This window comes from Triticum urartu, chromosome 3A, assembly GCF_056163025.1.
Source record: "Triticum urartu cultivar PI428250 chromosome 3A, HENAU_Tu73, whole genome shotgun sequence".
NCBI classification, from domain to species: Eukaryota; Viridiplantae; Streptophyta; class Magnoliopsida; order Poales; family Poaceae; genus Triticum; species Triticum urartu.
The window spans coordinates 36,936,684-36,956,314 of NC_141875.1; the positions used below are offsets into that span (position 1 = coordinate 36,936,684).

Sequence of the window (19,631 nt, forward strand, 5' to 3'; positions counted from 1 at the left end):
CCCAGAGGAGATTAGGAGGCTTTCTAATCCGATATGGAGGTGGCCTGATTCCTAGCTAGATTATTTGGGTTTAATAAAATCTGTATTTCCAGCATCCGCTACATGTATATATTGGAGATCATCTTACGCTTCTTTTTGCGGAGGAGTAAATCGCACTCCTGGTCAACTTGGCACACATTTTCAGTTTGCCTTTTCTAGTGTAGGGTGAAGACCATTCACCCTAGAAATCGTGTAAATTTTGTAGATCGTGCAAATTAAAGCTAGAAAGCTTAAGCATCCATTATGACGAAATTGGTAGTGTTCGTAGAAGCCATCATGCACACAACATCACTGGAGTGTCAAGGCTACTGACGAGAATGTAAGAAATACTGCCAACTGCTGCTGAAACCATTGAAATCTCGAGGTGACCGCAGCAGCAACATCATCACTGTATTTAACTGGAACGTACTACTATAGTACTGTAAATCTTTGATCCAGTTTGCTTTTCCTGCGGATGCAAACCACAAAACCATACTGTACAACACCCAGAGGTACCCACGCCTAAAATTTACTGAAGAAGAAAGAAGGACCCCGGAAACGAGAGAAGATGATTATCCATTATTCCCATCACAGGAGCGCGTCGCTGCTGGCGGGACAAGTGGGGGCGAACCGGAGCCGGCCAAAGTCGTCGGCGCTGCCGGCGAGGCGGACGTAATAGGACCGTGAGGTTGATGGCGAGTCGCTGCGGGGGAAGGGGCTGTCGCCGGTGGGCGTCCGGCCGCCGTCGATGTAGTGGAGGAGGATGGCCCTGTACAGGAACGGCAGCAAGCCTTCCATGATCCTTGTGTATTGTATAGGGGCACAGAAGGAAAGGATGGAGGCAACAGATTGTTTTATGGGGGTTTATAAACAGGTTAGTGGATGATTACGGCCTTGCTCGGCTTGCAAACTGGATTAGTCAACGAGAGGACACACTCGTGATGATAATGATGGCGACGGGTTGCATGCGTATGTTGACGAAATGAGTTGATGTCTGCACTTCAAGAGAGGACAAGATGCAATTTCATGTGTTTTTTTTAATCAGATGCAATTTCATATGTATGCGACAGGTATGGAATATTTGAATATGCATGTTCACAAGAACAAAAAAAGAACAAATCTGTTGGTTCTGGTTCAAGGAAGACCAATACAAAGAACACAGAGGTGTGGTTTGAAAACAAAGGACCTCATGACATAATCTAATGGGGTTTGTTATGCCTTCCTGTTTCTTATACGCAATTGTTAGCAAAGCTTCAAATTAGGACATCAACTTATCGTTACAAAGATAAATATGTACTATCTCTAATCCTATGTCTGGTAGACCATCCTTCTCAAGCATCACCCAAACTGAGAAAATTACGACAATGACACCCATCCAAATAACAAGAAAGAGACACGACACATGACAATCAGCCTCTCTTGGAGGAGTTTACATTTGACACCCAATAATGTAACACATCGTACAACAGTGTAGTAAAGTTCTCGCATATATATCTGTCCTCTGGCCTTGCTTAATAATAACACATAATTTAATCTCCAGAAAGAATCTTTCTAGCAACAGGTGGTAAAGCCTCTCTACACAAGCTACCTACGGCAGAAGGGCTGGCTCTCTTCGTGTGACACACTTCCTCCGCACAGAGTGGGCGGGGGATGATATTGCTTACAAAAACGGTGTGGCGGTGATCCAAGGTGTCATGGATAGACGTTGCCCCGGTCGGCAAGATACTATGAGCTGAGGTGGAAGATTTGACAGTCCGGTTCGTAGTTGCCCTTGGAAGCAGCCTGCTCAAACTTCTTCAATGGCCCTTCGTTCTCTGTCAAGCCTGTCTGGATAAAGTAGCGCGTCCACCATGAATTACTCCGCAACTTTGCCTGTCAACAACACAAAATACAGCAGGTTTTGTCAGTCAAGGCTCTCTGTCACCTGGATCAGAAAAGTATCATCAGAATTTCACAGCCTTCAGTCAGGCGCTTCCTTATTCTATAGGTTCTGGAGCATGTGAATACTTGCACTACATCAGCTACTACTGACAAATCTCACAATCAATAGCACAAATGTACAGCCTAGCAGACTTGGCAATGTGCAACACTGATGTGCAACACAGTAGGTCAGAAACTTGGTTAACATATGAGATAATGAGATACAATTCATTCTATAATGTATTGATGCGATATATCCAAACATGAAAATGTCACATGAGCAGGATTTGGTAAAGCATAAGCACGGATCACTGGGTGACTATTAACCTATTGGGTAAACACAGAACTCTTCAGTGATTTATAATGATTCCTTTTTGGGTCACGAGCATTAAATGTGTTCAATTTGTTTTAGCTTGAGTTCAGTAAAGTGGACATCATGAACTTGATGTCATATAGGAAACATTTCTTAAGGCCGCCATGCCAGCAATGAGAAGTCATTTGTACGTACCGGTCTTCCAAATTTTGGTAGCTCAGAAACTTTAGCCTTCTGCTGTCCTGGATTGCCTGGATAAGAGTAACAGAAATAAATATTAGCTTGGATATTTTATATCATCCACCAGACACAAGCAAAACATGTACATATACAACAGAATTAATGGTCATTAAATAATATTGTATAAATACAAACATCAAGCTGTACTACTATTCCCCAAGTCAGAAAAGGGAAGCATTTCAGGATGTGCGCGGCCAAAGTTTCTACAGTTTGGCACCAATATGTTTAGAAACATCTATACTCGGAACGAAGGAACTAAAGATTTGATTTGGAAAGTACTTCCATGCTACTATAATTGTTGGGATCTACAGATATACTCAACTAGTGGTCAAAGTTGTGTTTTGTGGACTATGTTATATCCAAATAACACTGCTATGTTACTTAATAACAGTATTATCAGAAATAAGTTCGAGGGGAGCCATCCTCAACTATTGGCAGAACATTGGCAGGAACAAGGCAAAAGTAAATAAAAAGGATTGCTCTCTCTATATCTCAGAAATACATACAAAGAAGATCAGTAATGTTATCTCTGAAGATGAACAAATGCATGCAACTATACTCCCTCCATTCCTAAATATAAGTCTTTGTAGAGATTCCACTATGAACCACATACGGATGTATATAGATGCATTTTAGAGTATAGATTCACTCATTTTACTCCGTATGTGGTCCATAGTGGAATATCTTCAAAGACTTATATTTAGGAACGGAGGGAGTACATAAAATAAAGGTCCTCCCAAAGAAAAGGAAGTAAATGTCCCAAAATGAAAAGAGAAGGACATACCAGTAAAGATAACAAGGCCATCGGTGGAGACCCTTGCTAAATCTGGAAGTGTTTTGTTCAGATACCTTGGGGTCAGATAATCCAAAGCATCTGACACGACAACAAGGTTAAAAGAATCTGGGCGGTATGGAAGAGAGAACTTGATATCAGACAAACGGACAAATCCCTTGCGCACAAGGCTTTTGCAGCTACTATCAGCATCATCCAAATCATAAGGCTCCACTCCCCATGCTTCCTTCCCTTCTTTCAACAAGTTAGAAACTACTGTACAACTATCTGGGCCTACATGGAGAACCTTCTGCATAGCACTGCCATACGCCTTTTTAAGATAAGGAAGTGCCTGGATAACTTCTGATGTGCAAGAACCTGGATGCAAATGCAAAACAAAGGAGGTAATTAAAGGAGGACCATACAATTCCTCCCAGTCATGATCTGGGAAACAAAATACAAAGAAGACAGTAACACACAACACAATCAGATCAACCAAAAATCAATGTTCACTGAAGACCAGGCCACTGTAAAATATCTGTGTTGGCTTGTAACAAGCTGATAATTAACCATTTCTAAGATACTCCCTCCGTCCCATAGTATAAGACGTTTTTGCAAGCTAACATAACTTATAAAAGTGTCTTATATTGTGGGACGGAGGGAGTAGTTTATTATAACTTTGGGGATTTACTACTTGGCTATTCTGACGATTATGATAACAGAGTAAACAAGGATAACAAATTTCCTGCATTAGAGCAGACCACACGACAAAATTATGTTGGTAAGATACAGTTTGCTTGTTGTGTGAGCATATTAATAATTTAATATGCACTATTACATCTCCTAATGAAAACTAAAGACAACATTATAACAAACAAACTAGGAGGCTGGAAGAACAAATATAGATAAGAGTCAAAATGCAGGATAGGCCCAGGACACTCCTATTATCAATCAAATCAACACATATAATGTGGATGTCCCATGTGAGCATCATGTGCTGTAGTGCTATTAAACAATGATACAACAACAGAATATAATATCTTCAATGCAAAGTATGGTACTTGTAGCAAAAAAGTTTGAAACAACAACTGCACAATACATTATAACGAGAGTAAGCTTGAAACAGACAGAAAAGGGAACAGTTTCGAGTTACAAGTAAAAACGTTCACAACGTATCCAACTCACAAGTTCAGGAGGCATAATTCAGAAACTTGCATCAGGTGACTCTATAAATAAGAGTAAGATTCGGCTTGACACACGGAAGAAGTGACACAAAAGAATTATATACCTTCAGCTCTGCTCACAGATTCTCTGCTCGTAACAGTTACACCTGGCCATTGGGGAAAGAGTCAAACAAGAAGTATTAGATCACAATATTTACATCTTTCTCACTGAGGCCAGACCACAGATCAGTAACTTCAATCACAGAGTATATCCATAACACCATATAACAGTCCTAGAAACCCCAATACTATTTGAATGTGACAACCAGTTTATTTTCGAATAAAGTGTGGATGATCAATTAATATATAAACAGCAGGTACAATACAACTCTACTCTAGATACTTTATCACAATAACATCACTACAAGCACACATACTCCCAAATTCAGTATCGACTCGCTAACTGAAACAACTTCAGTTGAAAGCAGAGCAGAGAACAGAGCAACAGAGCTGCTTTCATGGCAGTGTTGCAAATTTTGCCAGCCATTTTGCAATCTACACAGCAATTACACAGACACACGGCAAGGGAAACGCGTACCGAAGCTGGGAATTTGCAACCCACCTGAGCCGCTGTTGAAGTAGACGATGAGAATAATCACTCCCTGCAACAAACAAACAAACAACCAGCAGCAGAAACGTCTTGAGCATTCAGCCAAACAACAGCGTCAGCACTCTAGCGAGGGAGAAGAGGGGGTGAAAGGTGGTTACCAGGGCGAGCAGTGCCATGGTGAGCACGGAGGGCGAGCGCGACTTGTGGTGGAGCAGGCTGGCGACGGTGGGCAGGCCCCCGTCCGAGGCCCGGCGGCCGGGGTTCACCGCCCTCCTCGACATCCTCCGCTCCTTGGTCCCCACCCTGCCCGACGGGATCGATCCGCTCGGCCGAGCTTCTCCCCTCTCCCTCCTCGATCACCCTGCGCCGACGAGTCGCGGCGTCAGATTGAAACAGCCCGCACCCACAAAAACCTAAGAGAAACCAACTCCCGCAATGCCGCGAGCGCGCGCGTCCCCCGCGGCGCACAGGCAGATCGATCGGCCGCGCGGGGGACTGGGCCTGGGCTCACGCGCGCCGCGGGCTCGCACGGAAACCCCGGGAATCGCGGCGACTGCTGCGGGGGGGAGGAGAGGGTGGGTACCTGTAACGGCGGCGGCGGTGGCGGGGAGGGGGTGACGGCGTCGGCGTCGGCGGGGGCGCTAGGGTTGGGGCGGATCTGGGGGGCGGCGGAGCGGGGCGGGGGATCGGAGTGGAGTGGGGTGGGGGGAGAGCGAGGCGAGTGGGTGGCGATCCGACGAGATAGGGACGGGAATGGGAGCTGTCACGGAGTTAAGAGCCCGAATCGGTTTTATTATCGTGCCGCACTATATATACGCGTCGGTGCGCCGTGGATTAGTGCGGGGCGGCCCGAATCCCGGCGCGCATTAGATTCGGGGATGTCGGTCGCGGCGCTGCCGCACGCTGACCGCTGGGGCCTGTGACTCTATTTTTTTTCCTTTTATTTTCGCATTTTTTTTCCATTCCGTAGGCTCGCTGGCCCGGGTTTGGGAGGTGGGTTCCGGCCCAACCCACACCAGCCAGGCCGCGTCAACGGTCGAACCGATGCGTTGACCCGGTCAAAACGATCGGCGCGCCTCGCACTGTCATTTCCCCTGTTGATGTTGCAACGCACTGCTCGAGTGGACTGGACAGAGTGGACGCTGGCCAGCTTTTTCCGTGCCGGCATGAAACCCGGCCGGCCCGCGTCGCCGTGTCAGGTCGTGACACGTGATGCGGGCTGTGCTTGGGCCGGGCCGGCCCGGTTGCATCCGGCACGTGTTGTGATTGTTAGGGGAACCTGTATAATGTAGTCATGTTTTCGTCAACAAAAAAATAGGGCTTTTCGGATAAATATTTATTACTCCCTCCGTCCCATAATATAAGACGTTTTTGATACTAGTGCAATGTCATAAAACGTCTTACATTCTTGTAGTATATACAGTACTTCATAAGGTGCTTTAATTAGTTACTCAAAATAGAAAATGCATACTGTAGTTAAAATTTTTGATTTAAAATGATGAAGTGTAATATTTATTGTACTGGGCCATGTCTGCGATGGCCCGGGCCAAAGGCCGCATGGGCCATTAGGCCATGCTTGGGCCTTCCCTTGGCATGTAAACTGGGTCAGTCTAGTCCGGTTTGTCGGGGTCCGAAGCACAATGGGTTCAGACCTGACTGGCATGGCACGGGCCTTGTCCCAAGTTTAAGCACTAGTATAAAGTAAGGTTGCAATGGCGAAGGTAAATCAAACACCACTCCATTGTTCTTTTTTCCCCCTAAAAAAAGGTAAATCAAACAACACTCCATTGTGGTTTTTTTTCCCTAAAAAAAGATAAATCAAACAACACTTCAAAACTGCACACGTGTATGCTTGGTCTCTTCTTTGTGCCTTCTCTCCCCAGCGGCAAAGGAAAAAATGATAGCGAGAAAAATCCTCAAGTAAATCACGCCGTTAATCTTTGGATAGCTGTCTCGACCAATATACATGTATAGCTACCCGGCCATGAATACTGCCAGTTATCTACTTAATTATCTTGGTCCTGGTGCCTTGTGGTGCATTTTTGTAGTCAACAACTACTCCTTGTATGGAAAAGAGACAAAATAGGTTATACTGCTCGACTTCAAGGATACAATCAGCATTGATCCGTAGATAACTGGCAGTACTAGAACGGTAGCACTCTTTTTTGCAATCGGGAAGGTGTCATGTGCAGGTCCTGGAACGATGGCACTCCCATTCTCAACCTCTTCTCTCAAGATTCCAATGAGTTTCTTTAGATGGACATCATCCCACACCGCCTTCTCAGTCATACTTCAATCAAGCAAAAAAAGGTCAATACTCCACCCCTTGTGTAACAATTATACATTATGTAAACAAAAGAACTGTCAAATCTGCATGAGCATAGCACTACTAGAACTGGACGCTATCGAATCATAATTTCAAACAAAAAAGGCAATCATTTGCCCGTATAAGCATCAGCGCATACACATCTGAAGCACAAATCCACTCACATATAAACTTGAAAGTGCACTAGAGAGTAGCAATATGCAACAAAGTACTAATGAATGTGAACTCACAATATCCAATTTATGGCTAATAATCATCCAATCACTGAAAGCTGGAAAAAAAAACATTACATGAACAGAGAAGGTGAGATCAATAGGAAGTATGGACAGGGGTGGGGGGATGAGAGAGGGGAGGAGTGGAGTACCTTGCTGTGGACGGGGGATGGCAGCGGCTCGATGCAGTGCACGGAGGGCAGCGGCTCGATGTAGTGCATGGAGGGGTAGCGTTTGGGTGGCTGGACAGACGAGGAAATGGCAGCGCATCGAGGGAGGGTATGTCGAAGAGCGGCGCAGCGATGGATGACCGGCCAAATGGCAGCGCTGCCCGGTGATCCAACCTTAGCTCGTGATAACAACGACTACTTCCTGGTCTTGTGTTTTTTTACAGGAGAGCAAGGAATGGGGGAGCCCTTGGCAGCTCTCTTTTTTAGGGAGGAGGAGGGTTGTTCGATTGCTCGCGTCACACGCACTGGAAGAAAAATAATGAATCATTTTTCACTTGGGAGTGGTAAAGGAGGGCAAATAGTATCCAAGTTCTAGGGAACGGCTGAAAACGGTTGGTTTAGAAGCCTGAGAAGTTGGGGTTGGCCTGCTGCGAGCTTTGCACTGCATAAAAGCTATGGGTTCTCCAAAAACTGCTTCAAAAATTTATCCCTTTGGTTGGCTTCTAGCTTCTTCAAAGCAAAAGTTGGTAATAAAGCCAACGAAGTACAACCTAAACCATGATGCCGTTCTTTTGGTTTATGTTCGCCCATGACAATTGATAACGACGCTTGAGAAGCGTGTGCTCTTCCCATCCCTCTTCCACCTTCACTTGGGGCTTGAGAACCATGAGATGTTTGTGTTCTTCCTATCCCCACTAGTAGAAAACAGGGCTATGGTCCAGGCCGGCTCAGCCCATTAGTCCCGGTTCAGTGTAGAACCGGGACCAATGTGGGCATTGGTCCCGGTTCGTGAGCCCAGGGGGCCGGCCGGGCCACGTGGGCCATTGGTCCCGGTTCGTCTGGACCTTTTGGTCCCGGTTGGTGGGACGAACCGGGACCAATGGGCCTCGCTCCTGGCCCACCACCATTGGTCCCGGTTGGTGGCTTGAACCGGGACCAAAGGCTCCCCTTTAGTCCCGGTTCATGCCACCAACCGGGACCAATGAGGTGCCTATATATACCCCCTCGCGCAAGAGCAGAGCACAGTGCTCTGTTTTTTCTGGCCGAGGGGGAGAGGGCTTTGTGGTGCTCTAGCTCACCTCCTATGCACATGAGGTGTTCGATGGAATGCCCGAGCCACACTACTTAAGCTTTCTTCTTCGTTAAGCTCGACCTCCAAGCTCCATTTTCCTCGAGATTTGTCTAGATTTAGCGGTCCGTCACGCCCCGTCCCCGTCTTCACCGCCGTCGATCACCCGCGCCGATCTCATCACCGACACCACCGTGGTGAGCCTCTTGTTCTTATCTTCTTTCTGAAAGGAAAAATATTCTTACTTGTATGTTTGGATAGATACTTGTATCATTTTCTTACATTTATTATTGCATCTTATATAGTGCGATGGTTTTGGTATCCGCCCCCGTCGGCCCTCGTCCTGTCTATGATTCGGATTTGGTATGTATATTATCTTTATAACTATTGGTTCATTTATTGTTTATGAAAATTATGCCGACCAACGTGACATAGATTTTATTTATCTAGGATGTATGTGAATCGGAAATGCCAACCGACCCTATTGTCGAGAGGTTAAATTTAGTTGAAGAAGAAAACAATTTGTTGAAGGAAAAAATAAAAAAAATTGAGGAGGAGAAGATGATATTGGAGTTGCATGTTGCGGATGTCGTCGATGATCACAAGATCAAGATGGATGCAATGCGCTTGAAGATTAGAAAGATTAGAAAATATGCCATTCATACCGAGGCTTGGTATCATTATGCCGTTGGATCAATTGTTACCTTGGTTGCGATTATGATCGCATTTGTTTTCGCATTGAAATGTTTACATAGTTTCAATGTATGGTTTAATTAATTATATGCTCTGGAGAGCTATATGTTGTTAGATGAGAACTATGTATGCACTTTGGTTTTAATGTGATGATGAACTTCTATTAATTTGGACACTTAATTATATATAATGCACGCAGATGAACCGGCAATGGATGTACGGTGACAGACACACCCGCGAGTACATTAAGGGCGTGCATGAGTTTCCCGATGCGGCTGAGGCAAACAAGCAGAATGGTTTTATGTTTTGTCCATGCACTGAATGTGGGAATATGAGGTCTTACTCTAAACGGAAAATCCTTCACTCCCACCTGCTTTACAAGGGTTTCATGCCACACTATAATGTTTGGACGAGGCACGGAGAAATAGGGGTTATGATGGAAGACGGCGAAGAAGAAGAGTACGATGACAACTATGTGCCCCCTGAATACGGTGATGCTGCAACGGGGGGAGCTGGTGAAGATCAAGAGGAACCAGACGATGTGCCCAATGATGCTGCCATGGGTGAAGCTGCTGAAGACAAGAGGAACCAGACGATGTGCCCGATGATGATGATCTCCGCCGGGTCATTGTCGATGCAACGACGCAATGCATTAGTCAAAAGGAGAAGCTGAAGTTCGATCGCATGTTAGAGGATCACAAAAAAGGGTTATACCCCAATTGCGAAGATGGCAACACAAAGCTCGGTACCGTACTGGAATTGCTGCAGTGGAAGGCAGAGAATGCTGTGGCTGACAAAGGATTTGAGAAGCTACTGAAAATATTGAAGAAGAAGCTTCCAAAGGATAACGAATTGCCCGACAGTACATACGCAGCAAAGAAGGTCGTATGCCCTCTAGGATTGGAGGTGGAGAAGATACATGCATGCCCTAATGACTGCATCCTCTACCGCGGTGCATACAAGGATCTGAACGCATGCCCGGTATGCGGTGCGTTGCGGTATAAGATCAGACGAGATGACCCTGGTGATGTTGACGGCGAGCCCCTCAGGAAGAGGGTTCCTGCGAAGGTGATGTGGTATGCTCCTATAATACCACGGTTGAAACGTCTGTTCAGAAACGAAGAGCATGCCAAGTTGATACGATGGCACAGTGAGAACCGAAAGAAAGATGGGAAGTTGAGAGCACCCGCTGACGGGTCGCAGTGGAGAAAAATCGAGAGAAAGTACTGGGATGAGTTTGCAAAGGACCCAAGGAATGTATGGTTTGCTTTAAGCGCGGATGGCATTAATCCTTTTGGGGAGCAGAGCAGCAATCACAGCACCTGGCCTGTGACTCTATGTATGTATAACCTTCCTCCTTGGATGTGCATGAAGCGGAAGTTCATTATGATGCCAGTTCTCATCAAAGGCCCTAAGCAACCCGGCAACGAAATTGATGTGTACCTAAGGCCATTAGTTGAAGAACTTTTACAGCTGTGGAATGGAAACGGTGTACGTACGTGGGATGAGCACAGACAGGAGGAATTTAACCTTAAGGCGTTGCTGTTCGTGACCATCAACGATTGGCCCGCTCTCAGTAACCTTTCAGGACAGACAAACAAAGGATACCACGCATGCACGCACTGTTTAGATGACACTGAAAGTATATACCTGGACAAATGTAGGAAGAATGTGTACCTGGGCCATCGTCGATTTCTTCCGACCAACCATCAATGTCGAAAGAAAGGCAAGCATTTCAAAGGCGAGGCAGATCACCGGAAGAAGCCCGCCATGCGCACCGGTGATCACGTGCTTGCTATGGTCAATGATTTACACTACGTAATCTTTGGAAAGGGTCCCGGTGGACTAGCTGTTCCAAATGACGCTGAGGGACACGCACCCATGTGGAAGAACAAATCTATATTTTGGGACCTACCCTACTGGAAAGACCTAGAGGTCCGCTCCTCAATCGACGTGATGCACGTGAAGAAGAACCTTTGCGTGAACCTGCTAGGCTTCTTGGGCGTGTATGGGAAGACAAAAGATACACCTGAGGCACGAGAGGACCTGCAATGTTTGCACGAAAAAGACGGCATGCCTCCGAAGCAGTATAAAGGTCCTGCCAGCTACGCTCTTACGAAAGAAGAGAAAGAAATCTTCTTTGAATGCCTGCTCAGTATGAAGGTCACGACTGGCTTCTCGTCGAATATAAAGGGAATAATAAATATGCCAGAGAAAAAGTTTCAGAACCTAAAGTCTCATGACTGCCACGTGATTATGACACAACTGCTTTCGGTTGCATTGAGGGGGCTTCTACCGGAAAACGTCCGATTAGCCATTGTGAAGCTATGTGCATTCCTCAATGCAATCTCTCAGAAGGTGATCGATCCAGAAATCATACCAAGGCTAAGGAGTGATGTGGCGCAATGTCTTGTCAGTTTCGAGCTGGTGTTCCCACCATCCTTCTTCAATATCATGACGCACGTCCTAGTTCATCTAGTCGACGAGATTGTCATCCCGGGGCCCGTATTTCTACACAATATGTTCCCCTTTGAGAGGTTCATGGGAGTCCTAAAGAAATATGTCCGTAACCGCGCTAGGCCAGAAGGAAGCATCTCCATGGGCCATCAAACAGAGGATGTTATCGGGTTTTGTGTTGACTTCATTCCTGGCCTTAACAAGATAGGTCTCCCTAAATCGCGGTATGAGGGGAGACTGACTGGAAAAGGCACTCTTGGAAGAGACTCAATAATATGCAGGGACGGATATTCTTGGTCTCAAGCACACTACACAGTTCTACAGAACTCTACCTTGGTGACCCCGTATGTCGATGAACACAAGAACAGTCTGCGCTCCAAACACCCGGAGCAGTGCGACGACTGGATTACATGTGAACACATCAGGACTTTCAGCAGTTGGTTGGAAACACGTCTCAGAGGTGACAACACTGTTTGTGATGAGTTGTACTTGTTGTCCAGGGGACCATCTTTGATTGTATTGACTTACAAAGGATACAAGATAAGTGGGAATACATTTTACACGATCGCCCAAGATCAAAAGAGCACCAACCAAAACAGCGGTGTCCGCTTTGATGCAGCAACCGAGAGCGGAAAGGACACATATTATGGTTACATAGTGGACATATGGGAACTTGACTACGGACCTGATTTTAAGGTCCCTTTGTTTAAGTGCAAATGGGTCAATCTGTTAGGCGGCGGGGTACAGGTAGACCCACAGTACGGAATGACAACAGTGGATCTGAAAAATCTTGGGTACACTGACGAACCGTTCGTCCTAGCCAATGATGTGGCACAGGTTATCTATGTGAAGGACATGTCTAACAAAACGAGAAAAAGAAAAGATAAGAAAGCGAATACATCATACGATGAGCCAAAGCGCCACATAGTTCTTTCAGGAAAAAGGGACATCCTGGGAGTGGACGGCAAGACAGACATGTCTGAAGATTATGAAAAGTTTCATGAAATTCCTCCCTTCAATGTCAAGGCTGACCCAAGCATCCTGATAAACAATGCAGATTATCCATGGTTACGGCGCAATAAGCAAATGACACAAGCGAAGAAAAAGTGAAGACTTTCTCCCGCAACTATTATGATGATACCATGCCAAATTTGTAACAGACGAACATGCTACCATTGTCCGTTTTGTACATGCACATGCTATGTGGGTGAAATTATGATACCATCCCAACTTTTAACTTTTTCAGAGTTCATTTGAAATGCTTTCATGTCTTATGGTTTGAAACTTTGATACTTCGAAAGTGATTGTCCATTTTGTACACGAAGTGCATCAAGTTTTTATCGTAACCCTCTCTACTTTTTGGAACATGCTATGTGGGTGAAATGATGATACCATGCCAACTTTCAACCTTTTCAGAGTTCATTTTGAAATGCTTTCCAATTTCAGAGTCATTTAGCTCAAAGAATGAATTAATAGCAAACAGAATAAACTACAAAACTTTTATGAAAATAAAAACAATCAATTAAAATATTATGTTATGATCAACTAAAATAAAACTATAATATTCTTCAATAGCAAAAAGAATATAATTTTTGTGACCTAAAATCAAACTATAAGTATTTAATTGTAAGTATAAATAAAAAATAAATAGCAAAGAAGAAAAAATTTCTAATTTTATAGTAAAGTTATTCATAAACTAGTGATTCACACAAATTTTTAAAAATTCAAATTTAAACTATTTAAAATTTAAAACTAATGGCACTAACAGAAAGTTTATAATTTTTGTGACCTAAAAGCAAAAAGAAATCACTAAAAAACTGTAAGTATTTAGTTGTAAGTAGAAATAAAAAATAAATAGAAAAATATTCTATTTTTATAGTAAAGTTATTCATAAACTAGTGATTCACACAATTTTTTAAAAATTCAAATTTAAACTATTTAAAATTTAAAACTAATGGCACTAACAGAAAGTTTATAATTTTTGTGACCTAAAAGCAAAAAGAAATCATTAAAAAACTGTAAGTATTTAGTTGTAAGTAGAAATAAAAAATAAATAGAAAAAAATTTCTAATTTTATAGTAAAGTTATTCATAAACTAGTGATTCACACAAATTTTTAAAAATTCAAATTTAAACTATTTAAAATTTAAAACTAATGGCACTAACAGAAAGTTTATAATTTTTGTGACCTAAAAGAAAAAAGAAATCACTAAAAAACTGTAAGTATTTAGTTGTAAGTAGAAATAAAAAATAAATAGAAAAAAAATTCTATTTTTATAGTAAAGTTATTCATAAACTAGTGATTCACACAAATTTTTAAAAATTCAAATTTAAACTATTTAAAATTTAAAACTAATGGCACTAACAGAAAGTTTATAATTTTTGTGACCTAAAAGAAAAAAGAAATCACTAAAAAACTGTAAGTATTTAGTTGTAAGTAGAAATAAAAAATAAATAGAAAAAAATTCTATTTTTATAGTAAAGTTATTCATAAACTAGTGATTCACACAAATTTTTAAAAATTCAAATTTAAACTATTTAAAATTTAAAACTAATGGCACTAACAGAAAGCTTATAATTTTTGTGACCTAAAAGCAAAAAGAAATCACTAAAAAACTGTAAGTATTTAGTTTTAAGTAGAAATAAAAAATAAAAAATCAAAAAAATATAGAAATAAAAAAGAAAAAACCAAAAAAATGCCTCCTACTGGGCCTCCACGGCCTGAATACGACTAGAAACCCTACATGGGCCAGGATTCAGGCCCGCAGAAGGCCCAATAGGCCCACATGCAGTAGCAAGTTTAGGCCAAAAAGCCTGCATTAGAGAGGAGCTCGAATGGGTAGGAACACCAGCGCTTATAAACCAGTGCCGGCGCCCTTCAGCTAGCGATGTGGGACTAAACTTTTGGGCTCGGGGCAGCAAAGGCCATTGGTCCCGGTTGGTGGAACCAACCAGGACTAAAGGGGGGCATTGGTCACGGTTCACCGTGACCAATGCCCCCCTTTAGTCCTGGTTGGTTCCACCAACCGGGACCAAAGGCCGCCGCTTCCCGCCCTTTGGGCTGCTGAAAATTGGCCTTTGGTCCCGGTTCGTGGCACCAACCGGGACTAAAGGGGGCATTAGTCCCGGTTTGTGCCACCAACCGGGACCAATGCTCCGTCTATATAAGCCACACTTGTGAAAATTTTGGTTCAGTTTCTTCGATCCCGCCCCGACGTCGCCGCCAGGCTGCCCCTGTGCTCGCCTCGCCGTCGCCGCTGTTGCCCCTGCCCCGCCCCCGAGCGCGCCCTGCCTCGCCGTCGTCGTCGGCCGCCCGTCCACCGCCCCCGAGCACCCCCTGCGCCGCCGAGCCCATCCGCCGCCCCCGAGCACCCCCTGCGCCCCCGAGCCCGTCCGCCGCCGCCGAGCGCGCCCCGCCGTCGCCCTCGCCCTCGCCGACCCCGAGCCCGTCCTCGTCGCCGTCGCCCCCGACGCCGGCCGCCCGCGTCTCCTCCCCGATCCCTCCGGGAGAGGTAGCTACCGCCCCATCCTCCCCCCTTCCTTCCTTCCCTGCTCCTTAATTTGCAAAATATTGATATGATGTAGATGTATGTATGTATGTATGAGTTGGGGAGAAAGTTTATAATTTTTGTTCATATATACTGTACATGTATGTATGATGAATTTTGATATTTTTTTGTTCATATATAATGTAGATGTATATGTATGTATGGAATGATATCGATGGATGTATGTATATAGAACATTCGTAGAAAAAAATGTCCCCCTCCGGTTCACTCGGGAACACTAACTATCTCGGAGAAAAAAATGTTATCAGGGAAAAAAATGTTATCGGGGTCGAGGGTCGTCGAACATGAGAGGAAGAAGAGGATAAAAAAGAATAGAGGAGCTTCTCCTCTATTCTTTCTTCTCCTCTTTTTTTTCTTCTTCTTCATCTTTTTTTTATCGGGAGGGGTCGACGGTCGCCTAGGGGTCGAGGGTGGGGGGGGGGGGGGTCGAGAACGCCGGACATTCATGAGAGAGGCGAGGAAGAAGGGGAAGAAGAGGGAGAAGAAGAGGAGAGGAAGAAGAGGAAGTCTTCTCCTCTATTCTTTCTTCTCTTCTTTTTTCTTCTTCTTCTTCCTCTTTATTTTATCGGGAACGAGGGTCGTCGAGAGGTCGAGGAGCGGTAGAGGAGAAACCCTAAATATAAAGTATCGTCGGTGTGAGATACATGTACCGTCGGTGTCGGACACTACACCCACATCCCACAAGTGGCGCGGGCTTCGACGCCCACGTCACTTGTGGGACGTGGATGTAGTGTCCGACACCGAAGGCCACATGTATCTCACACCCACGATACTTGCTAGCTATTTAGGGTTTCCTCTACCGAAAAGAAGAGGAGAAATAAATAAGAAGAAGAAAAAAGAAGAAAAAGAAGATGAGAAGAAGAAAGGAATAGAGGAGAAGAAGAGAAAAATAGAATATATTCTATTTTTCTCTTCTTCTCCTCTATTCCTTTCTTCTTCTCCTCTTTTTTTCTTCTTTTTTTTCTTCGACATGTGGGGAGGGGGTCGAGAACGCCGGACATTCATGAGAGAGGCGAGGAAGAAGGGGAAGAAGAGGGAGAAGAAGAGGAGAGGAAGAAGAGGAAGTCTTCTCCTCTATTCTTTCTTCTCTTTTTTTCTTCTTCTTCTTCCTCTTTATTTTATCGGGAACGAGGGTCGTCGAGAGGTCGAGGAGCGGTAGAGGAGAAACCCTAAATAGAAAGTATCGTCGGTGTGAGATACATGTACCGTCGGTGTCGGACACTACACCCACATCCCACAAGTGGCGCGGGCTTCGACGCCCACGTCACTTGTGGGACGTGGATGTAGTGTCCGACACCGAAGGCCACATGTATCTCACACCCACGATACTTGCTAGCTATTTAGGGTTTCCTCTACCGAAAAGAAGAGGAGAAATAAATAAGAAGAAGAAAAAAGAAGAAAAAGAAGAGGAGAAGAAGAAAGGAATAGTGGAGAAAAGAGAAAATAGAATATATTCTATTTTCTCTTTTCTCCACTATTCCTTTCTTCTTCTCCTCTTTTTTTTCTTCTTTTCTTCTTCTTCTTCTTCTTCTAGAGAGAGGTTTCCTAGTGTCAAAGTATTGAAGAAATCCATGCCTTCATCATTAGCCGGAAGTAACCAGGGCATGTTGGTACGAAGTTCTGCAAAGTTGTTCTGGAATGGAGTCCCGGATAGAATAATCCGCCTTTTGGTACGAATTCAGCAAAGGCCTTCCAAATAGCGATATTCAGAAGGCTCTTGCTGAACTTTGTACCAAAAAGCGAATTATCCTATCTGGGACTCCGTTCCAGAACAACTTTGAAGAGCTTCGTACCATCATGCACATGTTACTTTCGCCTAATGATGAAGACATGGTTTTGTTGAATCCCTTGACACTAGGCAACCTCCCGACCCCTCGGCGATCCTATCGAACATGAGAGGAAGAAGAGGATAAAAAAAGAAGAGGAAGAAGAAAAAAAAGAGGAGAAGAAAGAATAGAGGAGATCTTCTCCTCTATTCTTTCTTCTCCTCTTATTTTTCTTCTTCTTCCTCTTTTTTTTATCGGGAACGAGGGTCGTCGAGGGACATAGATGTAGTGTAGTCGTTGTCGATATATACCCCCTCCCGATAGCTTACTATGATTAGGTAGCTAGTTCTACGTTTGGCACTAATATATCCATCTGTCATGTTTGAATAATAATTGCCATGTTGTAAATATTTGTAGAAACTATGGACACCGCCCTAGACGAAGCAACAAAAGAAGCGTTGTTGAGGGACATAATCGCAGAAGGAAGTGATGCCATCTCGTTGTTTCTCAACGAAACCGATGGTCTGGAAGGAGAGGGTGAACAAGCTGGCTACGGTGACCTAATGCCGGTGCAAGAAGAAGAACATGAGGACGGCTCCGGTGACCCAATGCCGGTGCAAGAAGGAGACCGTGATGACGGCTCCGGTGACCGAACTGAGTCCGACCAGGTATATATATTAGTTAAGCCTATGCTGACTAGCTGATTGATGCATTCATTGTTTTGGTATGTACACATATTAATTAAGTCTTTGTTCTTTTTTCTAGCCCTCCGAATCGAGCACAACTTCGGTAAAGAGACGAGGCCCGAAGAAAAAGTTGAGCTCGGATGAAAAGTTTGAGATCATAGCAATCGCGCCCGACGGCCAACCTATTGAACCCCTCCGGACAAAGAGCACATTTGTTGCTCAGTGCGGGGTTCTGGTTAGGGACAAGATCCCGATAAGCATCCAGCAATGGTTTAAGCCGGCTACAGAAGACCCTGAGGTGTCTTATGTCAATGATATGCAGAAAAATGATCTTTGGACTGAGCTGAAGTCAAATTTCACCCTACCGCCTGAGGATCATCCAGAGAACCTAGTTAAAGAGAAATTAATCAAGTCTTTTGCTCTGAAGAGGATGGCAGAACTATTCAGGAGGTGGAAAAAAGAGCTGAATAAGTTTGTCAAAAATAATGAGACACCACAATTCAAGGGCAGATATGAGAAGATCAGAGATCACTGGCCCGCATTTGTGGCCCACAAGACATCAGAAAAGAGTAAGAAGATGTCGGCGACAAACAAGCAAAATGCTGCGAAGAAGAAGCTTCACCATCGCACGGGGTCAGGTGGCTACCTCGTAGCCCGGCCTAAGTGGTCCAAGACTGAGAATGATCTGGTTCATAAAGGGATCGAACCAGAGACAATTAACTGGCCAGACCGTTGCCGTACTTGGTTCTTCGGGGCTGGCGGAACACTGGACCCTGTAACAGGGAAGTGCATTTGGACGAACGATCAAATGGACATACCAGTCAGTAAGCTTAAGCAGTATATCGAAGCAGCGCAGGAAGGGACGTTCTTTCCAGACAGAGAGAACGACGAGCTCACAATGGCCCTCGGGAATCCTGAGCACCCTGGACGGACACGAGGCACGCCAGGCTCCATTCCGTGGAAGGTTGGGTTTCCAGACGCAGGCGGTTACAAATCCCATGAGAGGAGGAAAAAAGTGCAGCAGACCCAAATACAGGCACTGCAAGCAAGGGTAGACGCGATAGAGGAAAGAGAAGCAAATCGCAGCAAACGTACTGCCGAAGCCTCCCCCGAAGCTACCCCGCCATCTCAGCGCAGAAGCAGCATGGCTTCCACCGAGCTGCTTCAGCTGGAGCATGCCTTGACGGCTCCTGCCAGCTATCCCGTGGATGCTATAACGGAGTCTCAAAATTTCCACCTTATGACGCAATGGATGAATTTGAAAGTCAAGGCGGCTGTTGGCTCTGTTTATCCTACTGAACCCGGCGCAACTTTTCACTGCCGGCCGATTCCAGAAGGATATGCTAGGGTGATGGTGGATGAGATAACGGAGGGATTTGAGGACCTCCAGCTTGACCACCCTACCGGTGAAGGGGAGACTCGGCTGGGGTCTGCTCTGAAGACTCCATGCCTATGGCGGAAGGAGCTCATCAACCTTCCGAACTGGACGCCACCGCCTCCTCCTCCTCCTCCGGCGAGTCAGGGCACTCCGCCTCCACTGCCTCCTCCTCCGGCGAGTGACGATCAGGGCCCTCGTCCGGCTCCTTCTCCGGCGCGTGGCGGCACTCCGCCTCCTTCTCCGCCTGCGCCGACGCGCCCGAGCAGCCAG

General features: G+C 44.9%; 1 protein-coding gene across 2 annotated transcripts; it reads right to left on the reverse strand.

Moving 5' to 3' along the window:
- Positions 1 to 1,421: 1,421 nt before the first annotated feature.
- Positions 1,422 to 5,790, reverse strand: LOC125542564 (putative pectin methylesterase CGR2). Of its 2 annotated transcripts, none has more exons than XM_048705642.2 (7): positions 5,620 to 5,790; positions 5,195 to 5,397; positions 5,025 to 5,088; positions 4,552 to 4,593; positions 3,276 to 3,641; positions 2,447 to 2,502; positions 1,422 to 1,890 (listed from the first exon to the last, which is right to left on the reverse strand). In XM_048705642.2, the coding sequence occupies exons 2-7, from the start codon at positions 5,315 to 5,317 to the stop codon at positions 1,744 to 1,746; spliced, it is 798 nt and encodes a 265-aa protein (XP_048561599.1). In that variant the 5' UTR covers positions 5,318 to 5,397; positions 5,620 to 5,790; the 3' UTR covers positions 1,422 to 1,743. The 2 variants fall into 2 exon arrangements, with proteins under 2 accessions (XP_048561599.1, XP_048561600.1); XM_048705643.2 differs by having other exon boundaries at positions 5,049 to 5,088; positions 5,620 to 5,786.
- Positions 5,791 to 19,631: the final 13,841 nt, after the last annotated feature.

Excerpts from the sequence above, each read along its gene's own strand:
- LOC125542564 (XM_048705642.2), bottom strand. The coding sequence starts at position 5,317 with ATGTCGAGGAGGGCGGTGAACCCCGGCCGCCGGGCCTCGGACGGGGGC. Across the intron at positions 5,089-5,194 it reads CCATGGCACTGCTCGCCCTG|GGAGTGATTATTCTCATCGT; the intron begins GTAACCACCTTT and ends TGTTTGTTGCAG. Across the intron at positions 2,503-3,275 it reads TGGCCTTGTTATCTTTACTG|GCAATCCAGGACAGCAGAAG; the intron begins GTATGTCCTTCT and ends ACTCTTATCCAG.